Source organism: Erpetoichthys calabaricus, chromosome 4, assembly GCF_900747795.2.
Source record: "Erpetoichthys calabaricus chromosome 4, fErpCal1.3, whole genome shotgun sequence".
Lineage (NCBI taxonomy): Eukaryota > Metazoa > Chordata > Cladistia > Polypteriformes > Polypteridae > Erpetoichthys > Erpetoichthys calabaricus.
In genome coordinates, this window is record NC_041397.2 from 66175191 (window position 1) to 66197888 (window position 22698).

The window sequence follows — 22698 nt, forward strand, 5'->3', positions numbered from 1 at the left end:
AAAACCTTGCTGTGACAAGATTTTCCCACAAAATATACTTTCAGTTGATTTTATCTTCAAATAATCAGAATAAAACTGGTAGTCAGTTCACCCTTTGTTCAGAGAGTCATTAGCAGAGCTAATTTACAACTGTTATAAAGAAAGGGGCTGCACAATTATGCAGGGCATTTCTCTAGTTTCCATTTTCAGTCAATTTACATTAAATTAGCTTTTGTAAATTTTGAACTTTTTTATTTTAGGTTGGAGTTTACAGTGCATAAGTAGAATGGAGTAACAGGGGGTGAACTTATCATGATTTCAAGGTCATGTTTTGTAGAGAAAAGCCAAGCAAAATGACACCTTTTATTGGCTAACTAGAAAGATTACAATCTTTCTAGTTAGCCAATAAAAGGTGTCATTTTGCTTGGCTTTTCTCTACATTCATAATGGCTAACACGGTACAACACCCTAGTACTACGGTTATGTTTTGAAAGGCATTGTAAATGATGTATAGCATAAGCTGTGTATAACAAAAGACAAAAATCATGAAGATTTGGAGTTCCGTGGTATATTTTCATGGAATGAGCCTCACCAAGTTCATTATAGATTGGTCTACTCTCACAAACCCTAATCTTAACTTATACACACACACACACATGCTCCAAACATACTTGCACTTAAGCACTGATTGTTAATGTGATGCCTGCACAATCTATCACTAACTCTTAGAGACTCACTAGCTCTGGTCTGAGCAGCATGGATGAGTGTCCACAAGACATTGAAGACTGATACACTGTTAACACTTACTAATGATGCATTACTCCTTACCGTGCTGCTCGCTATTGGATGTTCCCCTCCTCAGCCTCTAACACTTAGAGAAGAAGTGGCTATCTACCCACACCAGGTTTTCAGTCTCCCATGGTTATTGTGAGGAAAACGCTGAGACTAGGAGATTAAACTTGAGGTATACACATGGTGAGTGACAGGCCAAAGTCAAAACTAGCAAACAAGGGCAAACTAAGAATCAAAGTCAAGAAATTTAATGAGTTTTTTCAGAAATAGATCCTATCATTTGGCCACATTGAAGAAATTAGCTACACTGAAGCTTATTATTGACTTTATTCATTCAGTTGACAACACTATGTAACTCTTACGAAGTATTTCTAGCAGACTTCCACTGATGGTGGTGATCATGGTCACTTAACACATCTTTGTGCGTTGCAAAATCAAAAGACAGCCAAAATGAAATAAAGAATAAAACTTTGCCAAAGTAAATAGCAATGATTATAATAGTACCAGAGGAGACATCTGTGCTGGAGGTCAAGAGGGACAAGGAAAGTGAGAGGGTTTGTCTTTAAGATGGCTTGTCTTAACTCAGAAGTCAGACTAATGCATGCACAAAGTCTTCTATGTCTGGGTGGATGGTTTTCTGTGATAGAATACAGTCTCTATCTCTTGGGTGGGCCATCGTTTATATCATTTTATGTTGTCAAGAGTGTTTATCTGTACTGTGTCCAGTTATCTTTTGAATAGATACTCTCATCTGGTGTTTGATTTAGAGACTGAGCAGCCATTCTAACATTAAATGTGTGTCGTACATTGAGATGAAACAAAAACAGAATTTATGTAAACTTAGACAAAATACTTAGGATGAAATATCTATGAGTTAAAGTTCCAAATTTATGAGGCAAAGGAGTTCAGATTTCAGTTACAATTTTTTGTAGTTTGTTTGAGCAAATCTTAAAGCAAAAAGCAATCCATTGCAGCTTTTCACAAATAATGGCAATTTTGTCTGTACTGGATACATGGCCTACCCCATCTAATGTGGCCATACTTCTTCTGAAGTGAATCTTCAAAAATAAATGCAGACTGATGGGGAATTATGTTGTCTGCTTTCTGTCCTGGTTGAGAGAGTGGCATTGAAGGCTTAAATTGCTGATGGAGTGAAAGAGACCCAACATTAACAAAGGGCCTGGATGACTTCAGGGGTCTTGCAGTCTTGTTTGTTGCAGTCTTAGTGGAGAACAGTTAAGCCACTGTTTAACTCTCAATGTCTTCCTCCATGTACCCTTTCCATCAAACCCCAGAAGAGACAGACCAGTCTTGCAGATATAAAAATATATTCATATATATTGAACAGAAAATGTCTCTATGTGCAGATGATATAGTACTGTATATATCAGACCCAAAAAATACTGTGCCTGCAGTCCTAACAGCACTTACAGAATTTCAAAAGATTTCTGGTCTCAGAATTAAGTTAAATAAAAGTGTGCTCTTCCCAGTGAATTCTCAAGCATACAATATTAGATTTGACACCTTCCCTTTTATCATTGCAGATCAGTTTAAATACCTAGGGGTAAACATCACAAGTAAACCTAAAGCTGTTCATCAACAAAAGTTTGCCGTCTGTATGGAAAACATTAAACAAGACTTGCATAGATGGTCAACCCTTCATCTCACTGTAGCTTCATAAGCTTCTCTTTTTATTTCAAAACATTCCAATATACATCAATAAATCATCTTTTAAGCAATTACATTCAACTATAACCTCATTTATTTGGAATTTAAAACATTCACATATCCAAAGAGCGACCCTACAAAGACCCAAGGCAGAAAGTGGCATGGCTCTACTTAACTTTCAATTTTATTACTGGGCAGCAAATATACAAGCTATAAAAACCTGGACACAAATAGATGAACACACACAGGCTTGGTCCGCAATAGAAATAAAATCCTGCAGTACTTCTTTATATTCCCTGCTTTGTGCCCCTATAAATGCAAGGTATTGCCAATATACTAACAACACAATTGTGCTTCACTCACTCAGAATATGGGACCAATGTAGGAAGCATTTTAAGATAGAGACGTTTTTATCTGTGGCACCTCTGCACGAGAACCACCTTTTTCAACCCTCGCAAACATATGCAGTTTTTAATATCTGAAAAACAATTGGGATTAAATCACTTAGAGATCTATACTTAGACAGCGTCTTTGCATCCTACAAACAATTACATTCTAAATTTAACTTTCCAGCAACACATTTCTTTCACTATCTTCAAATTAGAAACTTTGTTAAACAGAACCTGCCCGATTTTCCTCATCTCCCACCTCCCTGTATGCTGGAAAAAATATTGCTCAGTTTCGAGGACTCAGACAGCATTTCTGCAATACAGTATATAAAACCATGTTACAGTCCCTTCCTTTAAAAAATCCAAGAGGACTGTGGGAAAAGGATCTCTTACTCAATATCTCAGAAAAGGAGTGGAAGGTAGCAATGCAGAGAATTCACTTGAGCTCCATATGTGCAGAGCATACAATTATTCAACTCAGAATTATATATCAAGTGCATCTATCTTGTTTAAAATTGTCCAAAATGTTTCCAGGGCAAGATCCAACCTGCAAATGCTGCAATCAAGTTCCAGCCTCATTAGGCCCAATGTTTTGGGCCTTTGCCGAATTAACATCATTTTGGACCAAAATCTTTAAATGCCTTTCAGACAGCCTTGATGTCACAATCCCTCCTAACCCTTTAACAGCTGTGTTTGGTGTACTTCCAGATGGGCTTAAAGTGGAGAAGGACAGACAAACTGTAATTGCCTTTACTACACTATTGGCACGTAGACTTATCTTGCTCAACTGGAAGAATCCTAACTCACCTCTTTTAAGTCAGTGGATAACTGATGTTTTATACTATTTGAAACTGGAAAAAAATCTAATTCTCACTTAGAAGATCTTTGCAGAACTTTTTCAAAACCTGGCAGGATCTAATCAATAGCATTTTAGATTATGCTCTTTAAAGCACTGAGAATGCGGATTCTCTTCCCATTTCTTTTTCTTCTCCATTAATCTTTATCCGCTTATTAAACTCATCGCTTTACTTATTTTTTACTAGCTTTAAGATTTACTCTGTTGACCATGCTCTCTTTCTCAGGGGTGGGGTTGATTTGTTTTCAATCCTATTTTTGTAAAAATTGATGTGTTTGTATGGAATGATTACAATAAAATCAATAAAATAAAAAAATATAAAAATATATTCAGCCCTAGGACAATGCGAATTCAGATTTCTGACTTGACAATATTAATCTTTTATACAATCAGAATTTAGTTTTATAGTTTGTAAAAAATGATAAATTTATTTACTGATGTCAGTGTATTATGGTATTTCTGTTAAACATGTTTTGTATTGACAAAAACAAAGCTTTTTACATTACTCTTCTTGTGATTCTCTATAGTATGATATCACTAGACAGCTCTTCACAAATACATAAGTCATGGCTCGCATCACAGTTACATCTGGTATGAATTTTAATGTGCACAATTTGCCTTAAAGAGAAGCAACACACTGGTGTGAGAAGAATATTAAAATTGCTTTACAAAACATGCTATGCCATTGCTTTTAAAAAATCTTTTAAGCTGTTAATATAACTAAATATACTGAAATTACTTACTGTTATTGTTTCTGTAATTGTAGTTTTCTGTTGTTACAATTAAATACTATATTCTACTATAAGTACTACTAATACTAAATATTTTTCCACCAAAGCAACTATTGGCATGGATTCAAATTGCTCTTTTTTATTAGACACCATAGTTGTGTTCTTGTTTTACATTTTTTTACATAAGCCACAACTTTAAGATAAAACCTTGTTCTTATGTGTTGAATGCAAACTAACTTGAACCCAATAATGTTTTTGTTCACCGTTTTCTTCCTTATGAAAGGGTGAGATGACTGATGAGATGGATGCACTACAATTCCTCATGAAGCAGTCAAACGTTGTTTCAAGAATGAATCCACTTATTCTGAGTTCTAAAAAAGAATATCTTGATCTAACATCAAAACCTGGTAAATGTAATTTTTTTATATAAGAATTTTATGTTATTTTGTTACAGTATAGTATGGTTTTGTTTTATCAGTCATTTGTTTTCTGGGTTCTCTTGTTCAAACATATTCAGATATTCCTTATGTGTTGATTTGATATGACAGGGTCACATTTCTATAATGCTATATCTAGTGTTTGGGACCTCTTGATCATAGTGTTTGCAAAAAAGCAAATGCCTGTTGCAAATATATTATTTTTTCCACTTTTAGTCCATCAACAGTTTCCTCTTCCCCTGCCTTAGTGGAATGCTCCACCCAAAAATGATATCTTTTTTTATAGGTTACTTACCCCTTGTACTTTGACCTAGAAAAAATGTTAATCTCCTTTTTTTTTCATGCAGAACAGGGAGAAAGAAATTTATAACAAAATAGGGGGCAATATTGACCAGAAATTTACAGTGGGAAATGATGTTAAAAAACATACATGGATAAAGATAACCTCACGTTATTTGTGTTGCATAATCCACATGTCCATTATCCAGTTGTTATTCTCAAAATATGCAAAACACGTACTTAATTTTTGCTAAAATATTGTCAAATGCTCCTGAATTATCAGCATGCATAAAAACAGGAAACCTAAAGCCTCATGGGAGTCACTTTTAGGACTGAAGACAGGACTCTTGTCCAACAAATAAGGGGACAAGCTCCATGAAAATGTGAGATTAAATATTTTTCTTGGCCACCACTACAATGTAGATGGGGTAAGTAAGATTTAAAAATATTTTGGGACTGTACTTTAAGTTCAGCATTCAATGGTAATTTATGTGGATATTTTAGCTCATTGTCTGGTTATTTGATGAATTGAATGAAATACACACAATCTCCAGGAATCACAGTTCATGTGGCTTAACATTATACAATGAGTTCAAATTTAACCTACAGAGATCTCTTTCTTTCTTCCATAGAAAGCTTCTCAATAATTGTTTTTCAAAAAGGCAAATTGGTTGTAATCCTTGCTGAAAAACAGCATAAGTGCAGCTCTGACAAATGTAGGCAGGAATTCCCTTATGAGCTGTGATATCTAAGACCTTTGGAAACAGGAATTGGAATAAAAAGCTGTGCTAAAAGATAAAAGCTATATGTATCTTGTATTGTCCACATTCTCACTATTAGTAATTTGCATATACAGTATTTCCACAAGTTTAATAGCAAAGTTATACTCCACCTGTTACTACAGGATAAAGACTTGGCTAATACTGTAATATACACATGTGCCTGCAAATATATATTTACATCTGTGTGCTAGAGGTTTCTAAAAGTTTAATTTGTTAAAGATATTGGTGAGTGGCAAGAAATAATTGTAGAAAATCTGAGTCTAGGAACTAAGTCAACTCCCTCATAAATAAAAGGAACAAACCTCTGCAGTGTCAAGCTTATTTGAAGTCTGAACTTTCAAAGAAGCTTTGTAAGGTGACCACAGTTAAAATTGATGTCAGCTTCTCAAAACATCAATTTCAAAATAATTACGTTCACGATGACAGTTTACATCTCAAGGTAACTGGATGGGACAGGGGGTAGTTGTATAATGTAAGGACAAGAGGTGGATTTTATGCAGGGTCATCAATTCTAGAGGTAAAAAATTTCCATTTCCTGACACATACAGCTGAGTAAATACTGTTAACACTTTTAGGGTCTATAAAAAAAGAACAGAAGAACCCCAGTGGAACCTGTAAACTTGCTTTCCGAAAGATCTAAGACAGCATTAGAATCGTTTACTGGCTAGACTGAAAAACATGTTTTCGTCAACAACAGGGATTCTCTTAAAGCATGTTGATTGCTAGGTGCATACTGTACACTGAATATATGGACAGGTTTATTGCCAAAGTGATTAAAGATCCACATTCTAAGAAATTACATAGGTAGTTGAATACTGCAAATAATAGAACACAACTTTAAACAAGTGAGTGAAAAGCTTATGGTTAAAAATACACATTTTGATTAAATAAAAGGGCCAAAATTTTGGCAATGAGGGAGTTCAATGTGTGGCTTGTTCTTGTTCTATGACTGGATTTCTTAGACTTAAACAATATTGGCATGTTTTTCAACATTGGCATCAGAAGTGGTTTTCTGACACATGAGGTCGGAAGTTTGGGAGAGTATTGACTTAATAGTTTTAGTTAGGAATTAGACGGTATTATGCATAAATGAGTTGAAAAAACAGAAATGCAAGAGCAAAATAATAATGTAATAATGGTGATTTTCATTGATTAGAATTGTATCTTGCTTGAAGAATTAAAAAAAATAACATGTACATAGAGGATCTGTACTCAAGTCAATATACTATAGTAGTAAAAGAATTTTTTGTTTGGGGTGAGTATACCTTGAGAAGACTAAAAATCAGTAAGCACGATAATACTGTTGATAGACTGCTTAAAATGCAGACTACTTCACATAAAAGAGGAACTATGCCTTAGTGAGAATGTTTGAGATTTTAGAATAGAGGGTTGAAAGCTACAAGGACAAAAATGTGAGTTAGACCTAATATTATAAACCTCTCTCCCTTCACAGAAATATCTGTAAGTTTAGTTTAGTTTACTGATTAGTGATTTTCGTTACCCAAACATTTTCATTATTTTAAATTTGTCAGATTTGCCCAATGTCTTTACCCAAGGTGACTGTCATAGTCAGGATAGATTTCAATAGTGTATTTTTTTCACAGTGGAGCAGATTTTGGTTTAATTAATCACTCATAGTCAAACAATTAATGGGGAAATGGAGATTGAATAGCAGTCTGCTCTGTTGAATCCAATGTTCTAACTATCGGTACCGGTTCATAAGTGTGCCTGCCTTATCAACTCAATACATTTTAGAAAATTACAAGAAGAAGTGAAGTCTGCACTGACTTGAACTGTTGTAAAATTTAATATGTACTTCAAGACAAAGATTGTTGACTTTTTACAAACCAGTAACCAGAATGTAATTAATGCCAAAGTCTTTTAGTGGTTGGAGGAAAAATAACTTCCAAAGAAACACATTTAGAACAGATGAGTAAAAATGGAAGGAAATAAAGTTGGATAAAGCCATAGATGTAGATACAGTTTAAGAGCATTGTGGTAGGTTTAAAGAAATACTTTGTAAATTGCTACTACGTAATTTCATATAAAAATTAGATACAATGATATAGCTCATATATTTCTTCATATGGAGATTGGAGACTATAATAAAATAGCAGATACACTGTTATTCAATCAGTAAATGTTAATTTTATTCATTGCCATTTAAGAGCATGAACCATCACATAATGCTTTACTGGCCAAATAGGATTACTAAAATTAAGTGCTTTGAACATGGGAAATATGCTATATAAATGAAATGCATTATTTTTGTGATCAGGCATTTATTGAAGTTTAAATAATATTAAAGAGAAATAAAAATATTGACACCAACAGGTTTCTCATAAAATAAGCAGTCACATTTGTAAATGCAGTAATAACAGTAAAAACACACCAAACACACAAAATTTGTCCCGTTAAAAAGGTAAAAAGAATATGGCCTGAGCAAACCTAGGAGAGAAATGCAGCCTAAATGTCAGACCCCACTGTACCAGGAATTAGGGAGCAGGAAGAGGAGAGCAACTGCAACCGCTGGCCATCTGGCTCTGCAGAAGTTTTGCTAGAGCATGCCATTTTGTTACTTATGAAGTGGATGACCCATTGATCACCATCACTGAGAGTTCTAGGAGAACAAGATTGATATACGAGGCTTGCCAAAATGCAAAGGAGATAGAAACATCAAATTTCCAGTGATAAGCTAAAAATATCTTTGCAGATATTGTGCCAAGACAGAATAGCCTCTGCTGGAGAGAAGTGAGAGAGATGAATGAAATATATATTTATTTTTTAATATTCAACCAATATACAATCTGAGCAGTACAATAAAAAAAAAACACATGTAAATAAATGAAGCAGTGGCCAATACAAGGAGCCTGGATGTATGTCTGATAGATTATAAACAGACAATATTAAAATCACGTATACAAATTAAACATAGAAATAGTGTTAAATTAGAAAGAGGGATACATCACTACATTGCAAAGTTAATTTATCTGTATAAACAGATAACTGTTCACATAAGTTTTTTTAATGTTTTCTGTATTGTATAGATCCAAAAGAGAGTAATTTGGTTGTGTTAGAAAATTTCAGAAATTATAGAGTGATGTGTTGCATAGATTAATATAAATAAAAATAAATAAATAAATTGCCAAGACAGGATGAGACATATTTTATATTTCTTGGTAATGTTTACATACAGTATACAAACCCTTTATATCCAGTTGTCATTGCAATTCCTGGAGAGTTAATTTGTCTAATATTACATATTAAAAAATAAAATCAATTATAAATGACATTATTCAAAAGCAGCTATCCAGTAGTGTGATAATGAATAAAGGAACAGTTTGGACAAGTTGATAATGCTTTAAAAACGTTGACTTTTGTGAGAACGTAATACAAACAAATTGAGAACTCTAGAGCATAAAATAATATTGACCAAGACCCTTAAAAGTTTCCCCAATAGATCCTACTTATTAAACTACAAGTGGAAGCAGTTAAGGATGCAGTGTGCACATCCTTGACAATAATTTTTCATTCACTAGCTCAGGGTTATCTTCTTCAGTCAACTTCTTCATTAGAAGAAAGCCCTTGATGATAATGAAACTTGTTACTTCTTTCATTTTTCCATGGCTTTACATTTTTCTTGTCATATATGGTTAATTTTATAGATGTTTCTTTTTTGAGGATGCAATGGCAATGTTTTGAGGACCATGGCAGACTGCTATTTCTCAGTCCACTTTGTATTATTTCTTTCCAAATAATTTACTGAAACAGATATTTTATGTTGAATACATTCAAGTATAAATGGTATCAGGTTAGATGCTGTTTTTTCTGATTTCCTGCTTATTTGGATCTCCTTGTTAACTGACAGCTGGTTAAGAAAACAAGAAGCAATTCTGAATTTTCATTGTAGCTCTTTAAAAGTAGAAGCAGCAAATTAACACTTTTAATCTTAACAAGCTAGTAATTGAAGATTCTGCCCCAAAGTGCATGTTGCATTAGCAGTAGTAATTGGCTTCTAGTTAAGAAGCTCACTGCATATGAACAGCCTGGAGACAGTGATGAATTTCATGGGTTCTCTGTTGCCCTAGGGTGGTGCATGCTTTTTTGAGCATGAAAAAATTGTGTCAAGTAAAAGAATTACTGTATGTATGTTTGCACTGTAGCCAGCATGGCCCTCAACAATGGACATGGAGTAGCCATTGCATACTGTGTATTTGCCTTCATTTCTTTGTTGGTTTTACTAGAAATATGGTAGCTTTCCTGCTGTGTTTGTTCTACTTTTTAGTTTTATCCCTGAGAAATGATTACCTTATGGTGTTATAACGACATTCTCGTTTGTGAAGTTATAGAGAAATTACTTAATAGCAAAAATCACCAGGGTACTCTAATATTCTTCTCTCACATTAACTTTTAAATATTATTATTACTTTAAAATGTTTACTGTCAGATGTTTTAATTATTATATATTATTATTTTTATATATCATTACCATACATTTAAAGAAGGCGAAGGCCTATAAATACTTAATTTCTTTGAAGTAATAGAGCAATACCTTCAGGTATTCTTGGATCACTAAGCCAACAATCCATGGATTATTTTTTGTGAAATTTAGTTCTGCATGTAACAAAAGGGAGAATTATTCAATACTGGGCTGTCCAATTTTTACAAAAATTATAAAATTGAAATCGACTACAGTAAAAAATTTCAATTTATTTGATTTGTTGTTGATTAAGCCATGTTTATATTTGTATAAATAATAATTTGACATTGTGATTGTCTTTAACATGATGTATTAATTTGAATATTATAATTTTAGAAAAATACAACGTATACTGAAAATGCATTTCGATTATTATTTCCCCAACCTGAATAAGCTATTCAGTTACCATTGAATGCCTTCTTTAATTTGTAATTAGAAATACATTTACAGTTCTGCTGCCTAACTCATATGCATTCATTTCTTTATTTTCAAAGAATAGGCCCACAGTGCAAGCTTCTCTTTGTGATGCTCTAGAATTCTATGCAGGGCTTTCCCCTATTCTACTAGACCTTTGCAGAATTCCATCATAATGGGACATACTTTACTTTTCAGTGCATGTTTAAAAGAGACTTATGCATTATAAAAACAATTTATTTATTATTTAATAAACATGAATTTATGTAATTTTCACAGGTTTTGCTTGACAAACTATCAAAAAATGATAAATGATGCTGTATAAACAATAGCCTGAAAGTTTTTGACTGCTTTTAAAAAAGGACCGAGGATCTTTTCAAGCATGAGACATAAAGGAACAATGCTGAGTGGTTTCATTTCTTTTCATTTAGCTTACATTAAGCAGTATTCTTCTGAATTTGATATAATTTTATAACCTAACCTTTTAAGTTTAAGCAATTGTATAAGCCAAATACAGTACATGTATTGTACAGTAAAAAATATGTTACTAAACACCTAGATGGAGAAAAAAATTAAAACTATGTTGCAGAAGAGGATTAATTCAAAGTTAACCCATATCCTAGCTTCTACACTTTTGAAGGAAAATAAAAATCATTATTATTGAACATGTGCTCTGCAGTGGGCTGCTTTGCTTTTCAGGGTGGTTTCCTGCCTTGTACATAATGCTACCAGGTAAAGTCTGGCCTCCTGTAACCCTGAATTGGATTAGGTGGGTTTAAGAATGAAGGAAAAACAGGAGTGATTGAAAAAGCAGTAAGAGGCAGTCAAATATTTGGTAATAGGTGTTGAGCACAGGTGTACGTAAATATTTGTTTTGTTGGGCTCAGTCCATTTTACATTACAAGTTCTTAAATGAGAAAAATCTGAATTTAAAATTATTATTGCTGTATGATTTTGGGTAATGGTGTTTTTGTGATGTATGGTCTCATACCTCATAAAAGAATCTTCATTTTAAATGGTCTGAATTTATTAGGCCATGATTTGTTTAACAGATATTAAATAAAACAAAATTTATTCCTCTTCATCTTTTCCCACTTTTGTGTGGGGTTGATGTGCTTAATCAGACTTCTCCGTACTGCTCGGTCTTGCACCTCCTTGAAGTTGAAACCATTTCCTTCAAATCTTCTTTTACATTATTCATCCACCTCTACTTTGATTTCTCTTTCCCATACTTCTATTCTCTTCACCCTTTTTCCCAAATATTCATTGTCTTTCCTCATGATATGTTCATACTGCTTCAACTTACTTTCCTGTGTTTTCTTATCTGTCTCTCCCAGTTTTGCTGAATCTCTTATTTCTTATTCTGTCCAGTTTTAGTAACTCCACACATCTATCTCAACATTCTCATTTCTGGCACATCTAAGTTCTTCTCCTGTGCTCCTTTTACTGCCCATGTCTCAACTCCATACATCATTGCTGGTCTTCCACTGTCTTAAAAACCTTAACTTCAACCTTTATTTTAATTCTTCAGTCACACAATACTCCTGATACTTCTTCCAATTGTTCCATCCATAATACACTTTGTGGGTTATATCTGCAATTATTTCTCCATTTTGGGCTACCACTGATCCTAGATATTTAATACACAGAAATATCAACCTATGATAGCTCTGTAACTACAAAGTAATTAATATCATTTTGCCTGAAATTCTTTATAGTAGGCTATAATAAATTTTAATCAGGAGATTTCCAGTACCATTAACATTTTTCATGAGTGTTAAGACATTAATTAAATTATATAAAATGAGACACCAGCACATACAAAAGAATACATGACAGTCTGAAGAACATTGTGTATCCAGTACTCACGTTTCTGTTGTAAAATGCCAAGTAATACTCTAAATTTCCAAATATGGCATTTCTTGTGTAATTAAGTTGTGATATGAGGTTCATGGCAGTGTTTCATTTCACTTTTTGGCTAAGAGTTTGCCTTTAAAGAGTACCACACTGACAACTAGTCAAATGCATGTCCTGGACCATTCCACTCATGACTAATTGCTTACATTATCTCATTTTAAGAAGCATAATAATAGTAAAAGCATTTAAACCAATATATTTTACCTTAGATTTAAGAGTACCAAGACCTTATTGTTGTACTGTGTTACTAACAAAGTAAGTCCAGAATCATCCTCTAACAATGCACTTGATTTAAGAAATGAGCAATTCACTGAAATGATTTTATACTAATTAGTTCTTGATAATTAATTGAATAGTTTTAGCAATAAATTCCTCCTGTAAACTGCACAGTACCATATTTCTGTGCTGCATAGGTGGCACTTCTTGAACATGCTATTTTTCACAATAGCCAGTGAAAAGTGTACAATGTTTAAAAAATCTGTACACTTTAAATTTTTACCTCTTAAACGAGGTACCAAAATAAAACAATTTGCAATATGTAAAAAAATATTACTTGGCAATATGGAATGTTTATTAATAAAAATAACAGGGAAATTAACTACATTTAGCTCTGTCATAGGCTTCAACTAATGTGAATGAAGCCCCAGAATGTTGCATAAAAATGTTGAATTTGTTACACTAAAATGAAATATCAAGTATAACATTTTGAGTAACCAGAAGTATAGTGTTAGTGGCTCTTTAGACATGTATGTACTATTGACATAAATTGCCGTAACCACAGTCTTTAAATACTTTTTCATCAACTTAATATAAACATGCACCCCACTATAAAAATACAGAAAGGCACACAAATTATCAGGCAGCTGCAGTAAAACTACATAATGTAACATGGCTGCCTGTGTTAGGTGCGATTCTTCTTACTGGAAAAAAATATCTTCTGCTGCTTGCCTAAAGTTCAGATTCTACAGGCTCTACAAAATAGCTTTTATTATCTTAACAGCACTTGTGAAAAAGCATGTCTTCGTGCCATATGGTTAGTTCGAGATATGGTATTCTGTAGTTTTATTCAACTACTAAATTTCATCATTATTTGCTGTGAATCTCCGTGAAATCCATGTAGATGACCATGAAAAGATTGTTACCAGTGGAAAACTAGCACATTCTTTTTGACTTCAAGCCTAAAACAGATTATTTTCATTAAAAATATATTTACCATGATGTGTAATTGTTTTAATGTATAGCAATATCACAGTAAAAATCAGAATTTTTTTGTACAAGTGAAAAACTACAATACAAATTAAAAGTAAATAAAAAAAGCTTTGTTTTTAATAAATTACAGGTAGTGCTGTACATGAAGAAATGGTATACTGTATATATTTTATTTCTCATAATGCAAATAAATAAGATAATTAAGATATGGTAATGCACACCGAGGCTCTGTTTTTGCATTGTGCGCCGTTGTGCATTGTATGCATGACATCATTTCTGGCACAAATTTTTATTTAGAGCAATTGATCTCTGAAAAATGCTAAGCTTTCATTATATTTATTAAATTACTCTCTGTCCCTTTTTATAAGAGTTCTCACCCCATTTTAATTTTTTTAACTCAACCCTTCTTCTTCTAGGTCTGCCACATATCTGTTTTTGAATTTTTGCCACATACTTCCACATGTCATAGACATCTGTTGTGTTCCAGCAGCCCACAAATGGCAAAAAGGTGTTATGCCTCCCAAACAGAGCCAAAACAGCAGCCTGACAGCCTGAACCATTAGTTGCATCAAGTGGTTGTGATGACAATGTGAATTGGTCATCAGACATTGATATGGATAGTTAAACGGTAATGTGGGATTAAACCCTGTTTTATGTCTGGTGATTTCAGATCCGTAATGCTGCATAGGTTTGCTGTATGTGCGTGGCAAAAAGGCAAACAAATTGCCATCAGGTGGATGGGCAAGAAAGACATTAGCTCCCTGAGTATTGTTTACAATGCAGTAACTGTCAATGTTCATATCAGTGGAAATGTAAAAGTCACTAATCCTTGCGCTGTGATACCCTATAATAATACACTGGCTGTGTCCATCATGTGTACCAGACACTGACATTGTACCCTCTCATTTGCAAGCAAGAAAAAAAAATATAAGCAAAATGTGGAAAAAAGCATGTTTCTACTGTTCCGATTACAGTGTTGGGCTATATGTTGGTGACTGTTCCACATGTCACACAAAGCATGTGGACACTAAACATACCTTTTTTAGTGTATTTATGTTGCCGTTTTGGTATTAACAAGTTTCTGTTACATGTACTAACATTTTTTCTTGTAGGAAAAAAAATTTCAATGTTTATTGCTCATTTTTTGGGGGTAAAAATAATGCTAAGGATGCTACAGTACCTTTTTCCTAATATTCATATTTACTGTCAGTACAAAAATAAAATTCATATCTAAAGTCTATGATACTTCATTTTGGATAAAACTTTGCTTAACATATGAATTTACAGTATTCCCCAAGTTTTCGAACTATGTATTTGATCTGCTTTTCTTTAAAAGTCTTTTATTATTTGCTTCATAAGATGCTATATGATTTCCACATTGTTTATGCTACTATAACAATACTTAAAAATGAATTTTGAATGTTTTATCTTTTTTATTTTTTGCTCTACCAATAAAAATATCTTCCACATTTCCAATTTGTTGGCTGTACATTCGAAGGTTATCATTGTTAGTAATGCTTTTTAACCAGTTTTACTAAAAATACTTTTTTGGTTATTTATCTGATTTTTTTTTTATTCAAGAATTCTCAAGTTCATAGCATCTTTTCTCTTCAATGTATTTCTGTAAACGTGATAAACGTTTAGACTGTTATTCATATACACTCGTATATTGACCATCTTGTAATGGTTATTTTTGCATTTAACTCACATACATTTTTATAACTGCATTTCAAGCTGGCAAATAAATTCCTATCCCTATTGGACTGTTTTGACTTGGTGCAGCATGTAGATGACCAGATGTTTGATGTTCTGGTCTGTACATCAAAATTATATGTTGTCCACACTTGCAGCACTGATTTGGGCCTCTCTGGCCACAAAACATTGTTTGTCACTGTCTTAGTTCCTCTTCCAGCTCATACCTGTAAACTTCAAAATTCTTTCAGAAACCTTAAAAATACCCGTCTCTGTCTATCCTTGTTGGAACAATTTCAGATCTAGTGTTCAGAGCCATTTTATAGTTTAACATTACACTCTGTAAAAGTAGCTGGCCAACACCTTGACAGAGTGTTATGTAAGACTGGCCTTAATGTACATGTCCAGACTTTCCTTAAGGGGCCTGAGTTGCCTCGAAAGCTTGCATATTGTAATCTTTTAGTTAGCCATTCAAAGGAGTCATTTTGCTTGACTTTTCACCACTTAACCTTATCAAAGAACTTACAGAGATGCACTAACTGCAGCCAAGAATACACACTATGGCACAAAAATGGAGAATAGCCATGATAACCCAAGGGTTTTATTCTCTGTGGTTAATAAACTACTGCATCTGGGTCAATCACCTCATCCACTGAAAACTGAAAATTCTTTCACTTTTTCAGTGATAACATAAAATATCTGAATAATTCAATTAATACAAATCAATCCTTTTATAATTTTCCCCGTCTTCTCTCTCCATCTAGCTCCTTTTCCAAAATTTCACCATTTTCATCTACATTTAGAAATGAGTTGGTATGTAAGTTGGGAACTACAGATTGTTTGCTTGACCCCATTCTTACCACACTTACCAATTCCTGCCTTCATGCCATAATCCCAACTGTTCCTACAATTTTAAGTACATCCCTTGACACTGGCTCTGTGCCAGCTACTTTGAAAATTGCTTCTGTAACCCCAGCATTAAAAAAAGTGTGATATTGATGCTGACAATCTCAACAATGTTCTTACTTATCTTTTCTGTCTAAAGTTCTTGAGCATGTTGTTGCCCCTCAACTCACCATTTGCTTAACTTGTAATAAACTAGTGGCACCTTTTCAGTATGGTTTCAGCGGACAACATAGCAGTGAAACTGCTCTGCTTCACGTACGTAATTATGTATTTATGGCTACAGACTCTGGGCAAACCATTAATTTTATTAGACCTTTGTGCAGCATTTAATGCAGTCAAGCGTGACATTCTACTGTCCAGAATGGAGAACTTTCTGGGTATTTAAGTCCTATCTGACTGATGGGCAAGAGTTTGTTAATCTTGGCAACAGCAGGTCCAGCTCAGTGCTTGTCACACAAGGATTTCCTCAAGGCATTGCCCTCAGCTCTTTTGTATCCCCATGCTTCCCCTTGGTCATATTATTTGTGGCTTTGGACTGGGTTATTGTTTATATGCGGTTGATACTGAGATCTATTGCTTTGTTTAAATTGAAGGTTCATCAGAAGTTAAAATCTGGATGGAATATAACTCATTAAAATTAAACTTCAGCAAAGTAAAATTCATGTTGACTGGCACTAAAGCTCAGCTTACGAATATAAATTGAATGCTGAAACTAGTTATCAAAAAGCATCAGGATGATCTCTTCCGTGATCTTGGGGACTTTTTTCTTCTCTCTGAGCTCTGCAAGCTTGGTGTTTATTGTTGTTCTAATCATTGATGGCATAACATGAGGCCATTTTTCCAGTGATGCCTCTGAAAAAAGTAAAAGGGTGAAATAGAGAAGAATTAAGTCTAATTCAATTTGTTTTACTGTACATGCACACATTAATTATATCATTGAAATTGGCATATAAGAAAAAGTGAACAGTATCCACCCAGCAGAACACTTTACCTTTACCTTAAATATGTAACTCCACACTACTTTAAAACTGTTAAATTTTCATAAGCAGTGAATTAATAATAAAAATCTTCATTTTCTACAGTATAGTACAGATAGAAAAACATGACAAATTAGTCATTAATACATCCTGACATTACATTTGATTTTTCGACAGTTGTAAAACAGCATGTGTTTTTTAAACTGTAAGCTAATGTCAAATGGTGTTAACCTTGTGTAATAATTACTTACACATGACATGACACTACACTGTTCAGCAGAATGGTTAACATTCATTACTATTACATTAAACATCTTGCCTGAAGAAGGGGCCTGAGTTGCCTCGAAAGCTTGCATATTGTAATCTTTCTAGTTAGCCAATAAAAGGTGTCATTTTGCTTGGCTTTTCTCTACATTAAACAAAACATAAACTTTAATTAACCATAGGCAAACTTACCTGCTTTTCAGCATCTTGTTTACCAACATCGCCAAGATGAATTTTTAAACCTTCTAGACATCCAACTTATGGTCACTGTGTGTTTTTTTTTGTTTGTTTTAAACTGTCACATCATCAGGAAGTCATGGCTATATTGGCTCACTAGATTTGTAGCAGCTGGTTTCTGATAAAAAAAGCCAGAAGCTTTAAGTAAAGTAACATAAACTTGCTGTGTCAAAAGGAAAGCTTTATTCTTTGTGCCAAGATGAAGAGTTACAGAAACAAAAGAAAATCCCATTTTGTACATAACACGATCAAAGAAATGATAGTTTGTGAACTGTGCTGTTTGCAATTGTTTTATATTGCTTACTCATCTTATTGTGTGCGTGTGTATGCAAAAACATAATAAAGGAAAATATACAAAATAGCAGTCTTGAATTAGAGTGAATTGTGGTAAAATAAAACTAACTTTAGGTAGAAGATAACACACCATATTGGACGCCATATTCCAAAAAGCATTTTTTCAGTCTAACTTCTGCTTTTGTAGTTACTGAATATTTACACTTCAAAGTGGTTTTTCATAAAGAGCAAATACTGCATTTTTTAATATCCATGAAGTATTGTATTTCTGGCCATAAACCAGATCTAACTGAGATGGATTGCAATGGGAAAGGGAATTTATATGACCTACATACAGTTATATATTTTACAATAATAAATCGTAGCATCTCAAACTGTTTAACTGTTATTGTTTTACTTTTAAGTGCACATTATATGTATAAAAAGTGATACTAAAATGTTTACACACTTCAGTTATTAAGAATATTTAAATGTTTACTTATTTGAATATGAACAGCCATATACTAAACTTTATGATTTATACATAACATATCAGAAATATAGTCAATTTTCATATGGTTTGATTCTGGTTTGTTTACTATTATTCTATTTAATTGCTTTGTTTATATTGTATTTATCTTTATTTAGTGTTTTTTGCAGATATTATTTGTATCCAAAGTTGTATATTCTATGTTCTTTCCGAATTTCTATGAAGTGCTTTGAGCATGGGAAAGGCTCCATATAAATAGAGTATATTATTTTATTATACTGTAACTAAACTTATGGTTGTACTTGTACACTATTTTTTGGTTATTTGTTATTGTGTAAGTTGTATAGATAACAAAGTAACGGACATTTGGAGGCACAGTGGCTAAGGTTGTGGTGCTGCAGTCTGCTATTACGTGGAATTCATGCCTTATTCAAAATTCCTAAACTGTTAAAGTTGGGTGTTCTGATTGAGAGTTGGATTCTACCTTGTGAGCTCTCCCTGACTCTGCAAGCAGCCAGTTCAGAAAAAGGATTGCTGGATCAGAATAAAAAGCGAGATGGCATTTATTCCACATCCACTATGCTGCATCTAAAAAGAACATGCTCTTCTAGCATCCCCTGAGTGTTTGTGCAAACTGATATTTATTTCTTCAAGTTCACAATACAGTCATAGTTACAGTATAAACTGTAATTTGGGGAAGAGGTGATGAATATGCTAAGACTATCCATTATTTCTTTACATCTGTTATTTGGATACACATTCTTCACTATTTATACTAAAAAGTGTATGTGTTTTGTTAAATGTATTACTATTTTTATGGTAAAAACATTTCATTATTTCCTTGTTTATGTTTTTACAGCTTTAGAGGATTGGCAAGATTTTGTTACTTTCTCGTTCTTGGACTCCAGAGATAAGAGTGCTGTCGTTATGGAAAATATGAAGTATTTAACCAATCATGGTAATTGTTATTAGGGGTTTCCTTTCTTTATTTTTTACAAGTGACAAAGAATTTATTAATACTAAAATAATTTTTAGTGTTAATGAAAAGATAAGATATTGGAGAGAACTAATTATCTGGGACACTGCTATTTAACTGGGTTAGTAGTGGTAGTATTATCACATCTTGCCTGGGTTCAAACTAGTAGCACTTTATTTGCCCATTATAAAATATCTATTCATTTTTTTAAATTTAAATGATGTATTCTGATTCTACATTTCGTATCAAATAAACATAAACATGTGCTTAAAATCTGTACATGCGCTGTACCATAAATGTGTTAGACATGTCTTGACCTTCCCAAATGCAGGTTTACCATATTTAAACATATGCAAATGTGATTTAATCTTTTTATTATAGTTTCTTTTGACTTTGTTCAGGTCAGCACTCTGGTGCCAGGGCTAAGAGACTGAGCTGAAATCCTGATCTGGGTTCTTAGGATGTCTCCATGTTCTCATTCTGTCTTCATATGGTTTTCTTTGGGTACTCCTCTTTTCTTCTAACCTCTCAAAGACATTCTTGTGAAGTTACTGGCAACTAAAAATGATGAGTGGGTGTGAATGTGTGAGGGAATGTGCCCTAAGGTGGTCTGTGTCATATCCATGGTGGTTCTACACCTGATGCTGTTCAGTTTGGACCCTCTTTGAAAATAATATTTTCTTTTCAGCCACTACTGTGATAATTGATATGTAATGAAGGCATTTCTGAAAGTAAAGAAAACACCTGCTTGAATACTTTAATTGCTTTTGTTCCTACATTGTCCATTTCTTATACATGAATTTTTTAACATTCATAAAGTATATTGCATAACATTTTTTGTTCCACACCAGTTTTACTCAATTTGATAGTATTTGTTTTTTTTTCTAGTTTTGAAAGAATTAAAATAATATATCTTTTTTTCTTAGTAGGAATGGAGCAATTAACATCCCTATGCCTATTTTTGTGTTGCTGCTTGTCTGTTCACCTTTTGACAACATTTTGTACATATCAGTACACTTGAGTGACTGGATGCTAACACTTTTTATTTGCTTCACTATAAATAGACCATAACACATAGACTACAGACTAATAATTAACAGATTAATAACTAATGCTTTGTTCTTGTTTATAAATTGTTTAATCTCAATAAAGTGACCTAATAATGCTAAGCAGAGCACTTCAACAACTTTGCTAATTAGATATTAATAAGATTGTTCTAATAAATACAAAGTTATGCTTTTTCTAAAAGCTACCTTTACTTTATGCATTTCCTCATCAGTAGTCGGCAAAAGATCCCTTCAAATCTATAAGTCAGTAGCTTAAAAAAAAGTTTCCTTGCTTAAAAGCTCGCTTTAAAATTTCTTTGCACAAATAAGAGCAGGTATTTGGAGTTCTGCATTCTAAATGTGTTTATTTACATAATAGTCATATCTGAAATGGTGAACAACTCTCTGGTTGAACTGTTTTCCTAAGCTTCTTCAACTGTAGTTCTTGTTGGTTTAACACAGGTCCCAAAGTAAATGATTTATAGTGTACACGTCAGCCTGTAAATAACACCGTTTATTTTTAAATACATTGTAAAGTAAATAAACAACAAAAAAGTCTCAAAATTGTTTTAGTGAATTATAAAATTGTGATGTAATAGACATTATTTATGTTTCCTGTATTTGGCAATTAAGCTTCCAAGATTCCCTTCTTCCTTTTTCTGCAGTCTTGGGCAATCCCTAGGGATGAGATCCATTTTTTCCAGCCAGGGGAATTGGAGCAGATGATATGTAAATATGGCAAAAAGCTTTTGAATGCCTCCATCCCTCTGCCATCACTTTTGTAGTGCTAACATAAAATGAAAATTTAACAGATGTATTACTCAAGCAGTTAAAAAAAAATTGAAAAATATAAATCACACTGTGATAGTGTACAGCTTAGAGAATGTTATTCTTGTGTTCCCTGTTGCAACATAAAATGAATAATATTTTATTAAGATGAAGTCATTCCAGTTGTCTTACTTATTTTTATAATGTCATAAAATGACTGAAGGTGTCACTTTCATAAATGCACCTGTGTGTGTTCAGTTCAACATATTCTTGATGTCTAGAGATCAGAATGTATTGGTCAGTTTTAATTGGTTTGAGGTGTGGCCTGACTTATATTGTGGGCACAGTATCACACAAAATTACTTATACAATAATACACTTTTGAGTATTGCAAGTTTTATAGATGGAGCTTTTGTGTCCAGTAGCTCATTTATGCATTACATTTTTTTCTTTCTTTTTTTCTTTTAGATAAAGATATAATTTATGCGGTGACCATCTGGATTATTGCTGATTTTGACAAGCCATCTGGGAGAAGACTGCTGTCTAATGCATTGAAACACATGGTGAGTTTGTAGTGATTGCTGTTGCCACACAGGGTACAAGAATTCTTTGACAAAGCTTTGCACTCATTAGACTCATATATGTAGGTGCTCTTTGATTTTTGAATCAAATAAAAAGTAGTGAAACAATACATGAATATGCATAATGATAATTTAATGAGAATACGATTTTTAACTTGTAATGTTTCATGTTTAATTATAAGTCATGTACATCTTCATGTTCTGTAAAATAATAAAAGTATTTGTAACATAAAAATAATATAAAATCCACTGCTTTCTACATATTCTATATTAAAATATAAATTGAAATGTAATAAAATGAAATAAAGAAATTTGCCTAAGCATTATTACTATATAGTGAAACTATAGTACTTTTTGTTATGTCAAAGCAGGATTAAAGTTGTAATGGGATTTACTTACTCAGATTTCATTTAACAGTGCTATATCAAAATTAGAATTATTTTTGTTGTCCTATTTCATAACTGTTTTCATGTGCAACACCCAAGCCTTGCTGTATTATAGTACAAGAGACTGGGGTTCTATTTCCCATCCATCCACTACCTGTGTGGATTTGTG

At 33.1% G+C, this 22698-nt stretch overlaps 1 protein-coding gene across 1 annotated transcript in view; it reads left to right on the top strand.

Moving 5' to 3' along the window:
• The window catches only part of uggt2 (UDP-glucose glycoprotein glucosyltransferase 2), a 638028-nt gene that overhangs the window by 357569 nt on the left and 257761 nt on the right, over positions 1-22698 (top strand). The window contains exons 19-21 of the mRNA XM_028799549.2: positions 4699-4822; positions 19632-19730; positions 22031-22125. Coding sequence (XP_028655382.2) covers positions 4699-4822; positions 19632-19730; positions 22031-22125 — 318 coding nt within the window. The remainder of the gene's footprint in view (positions 1-4698; positions 4823-19631; positions 19731-22030; positions 22126-22698) is intronic.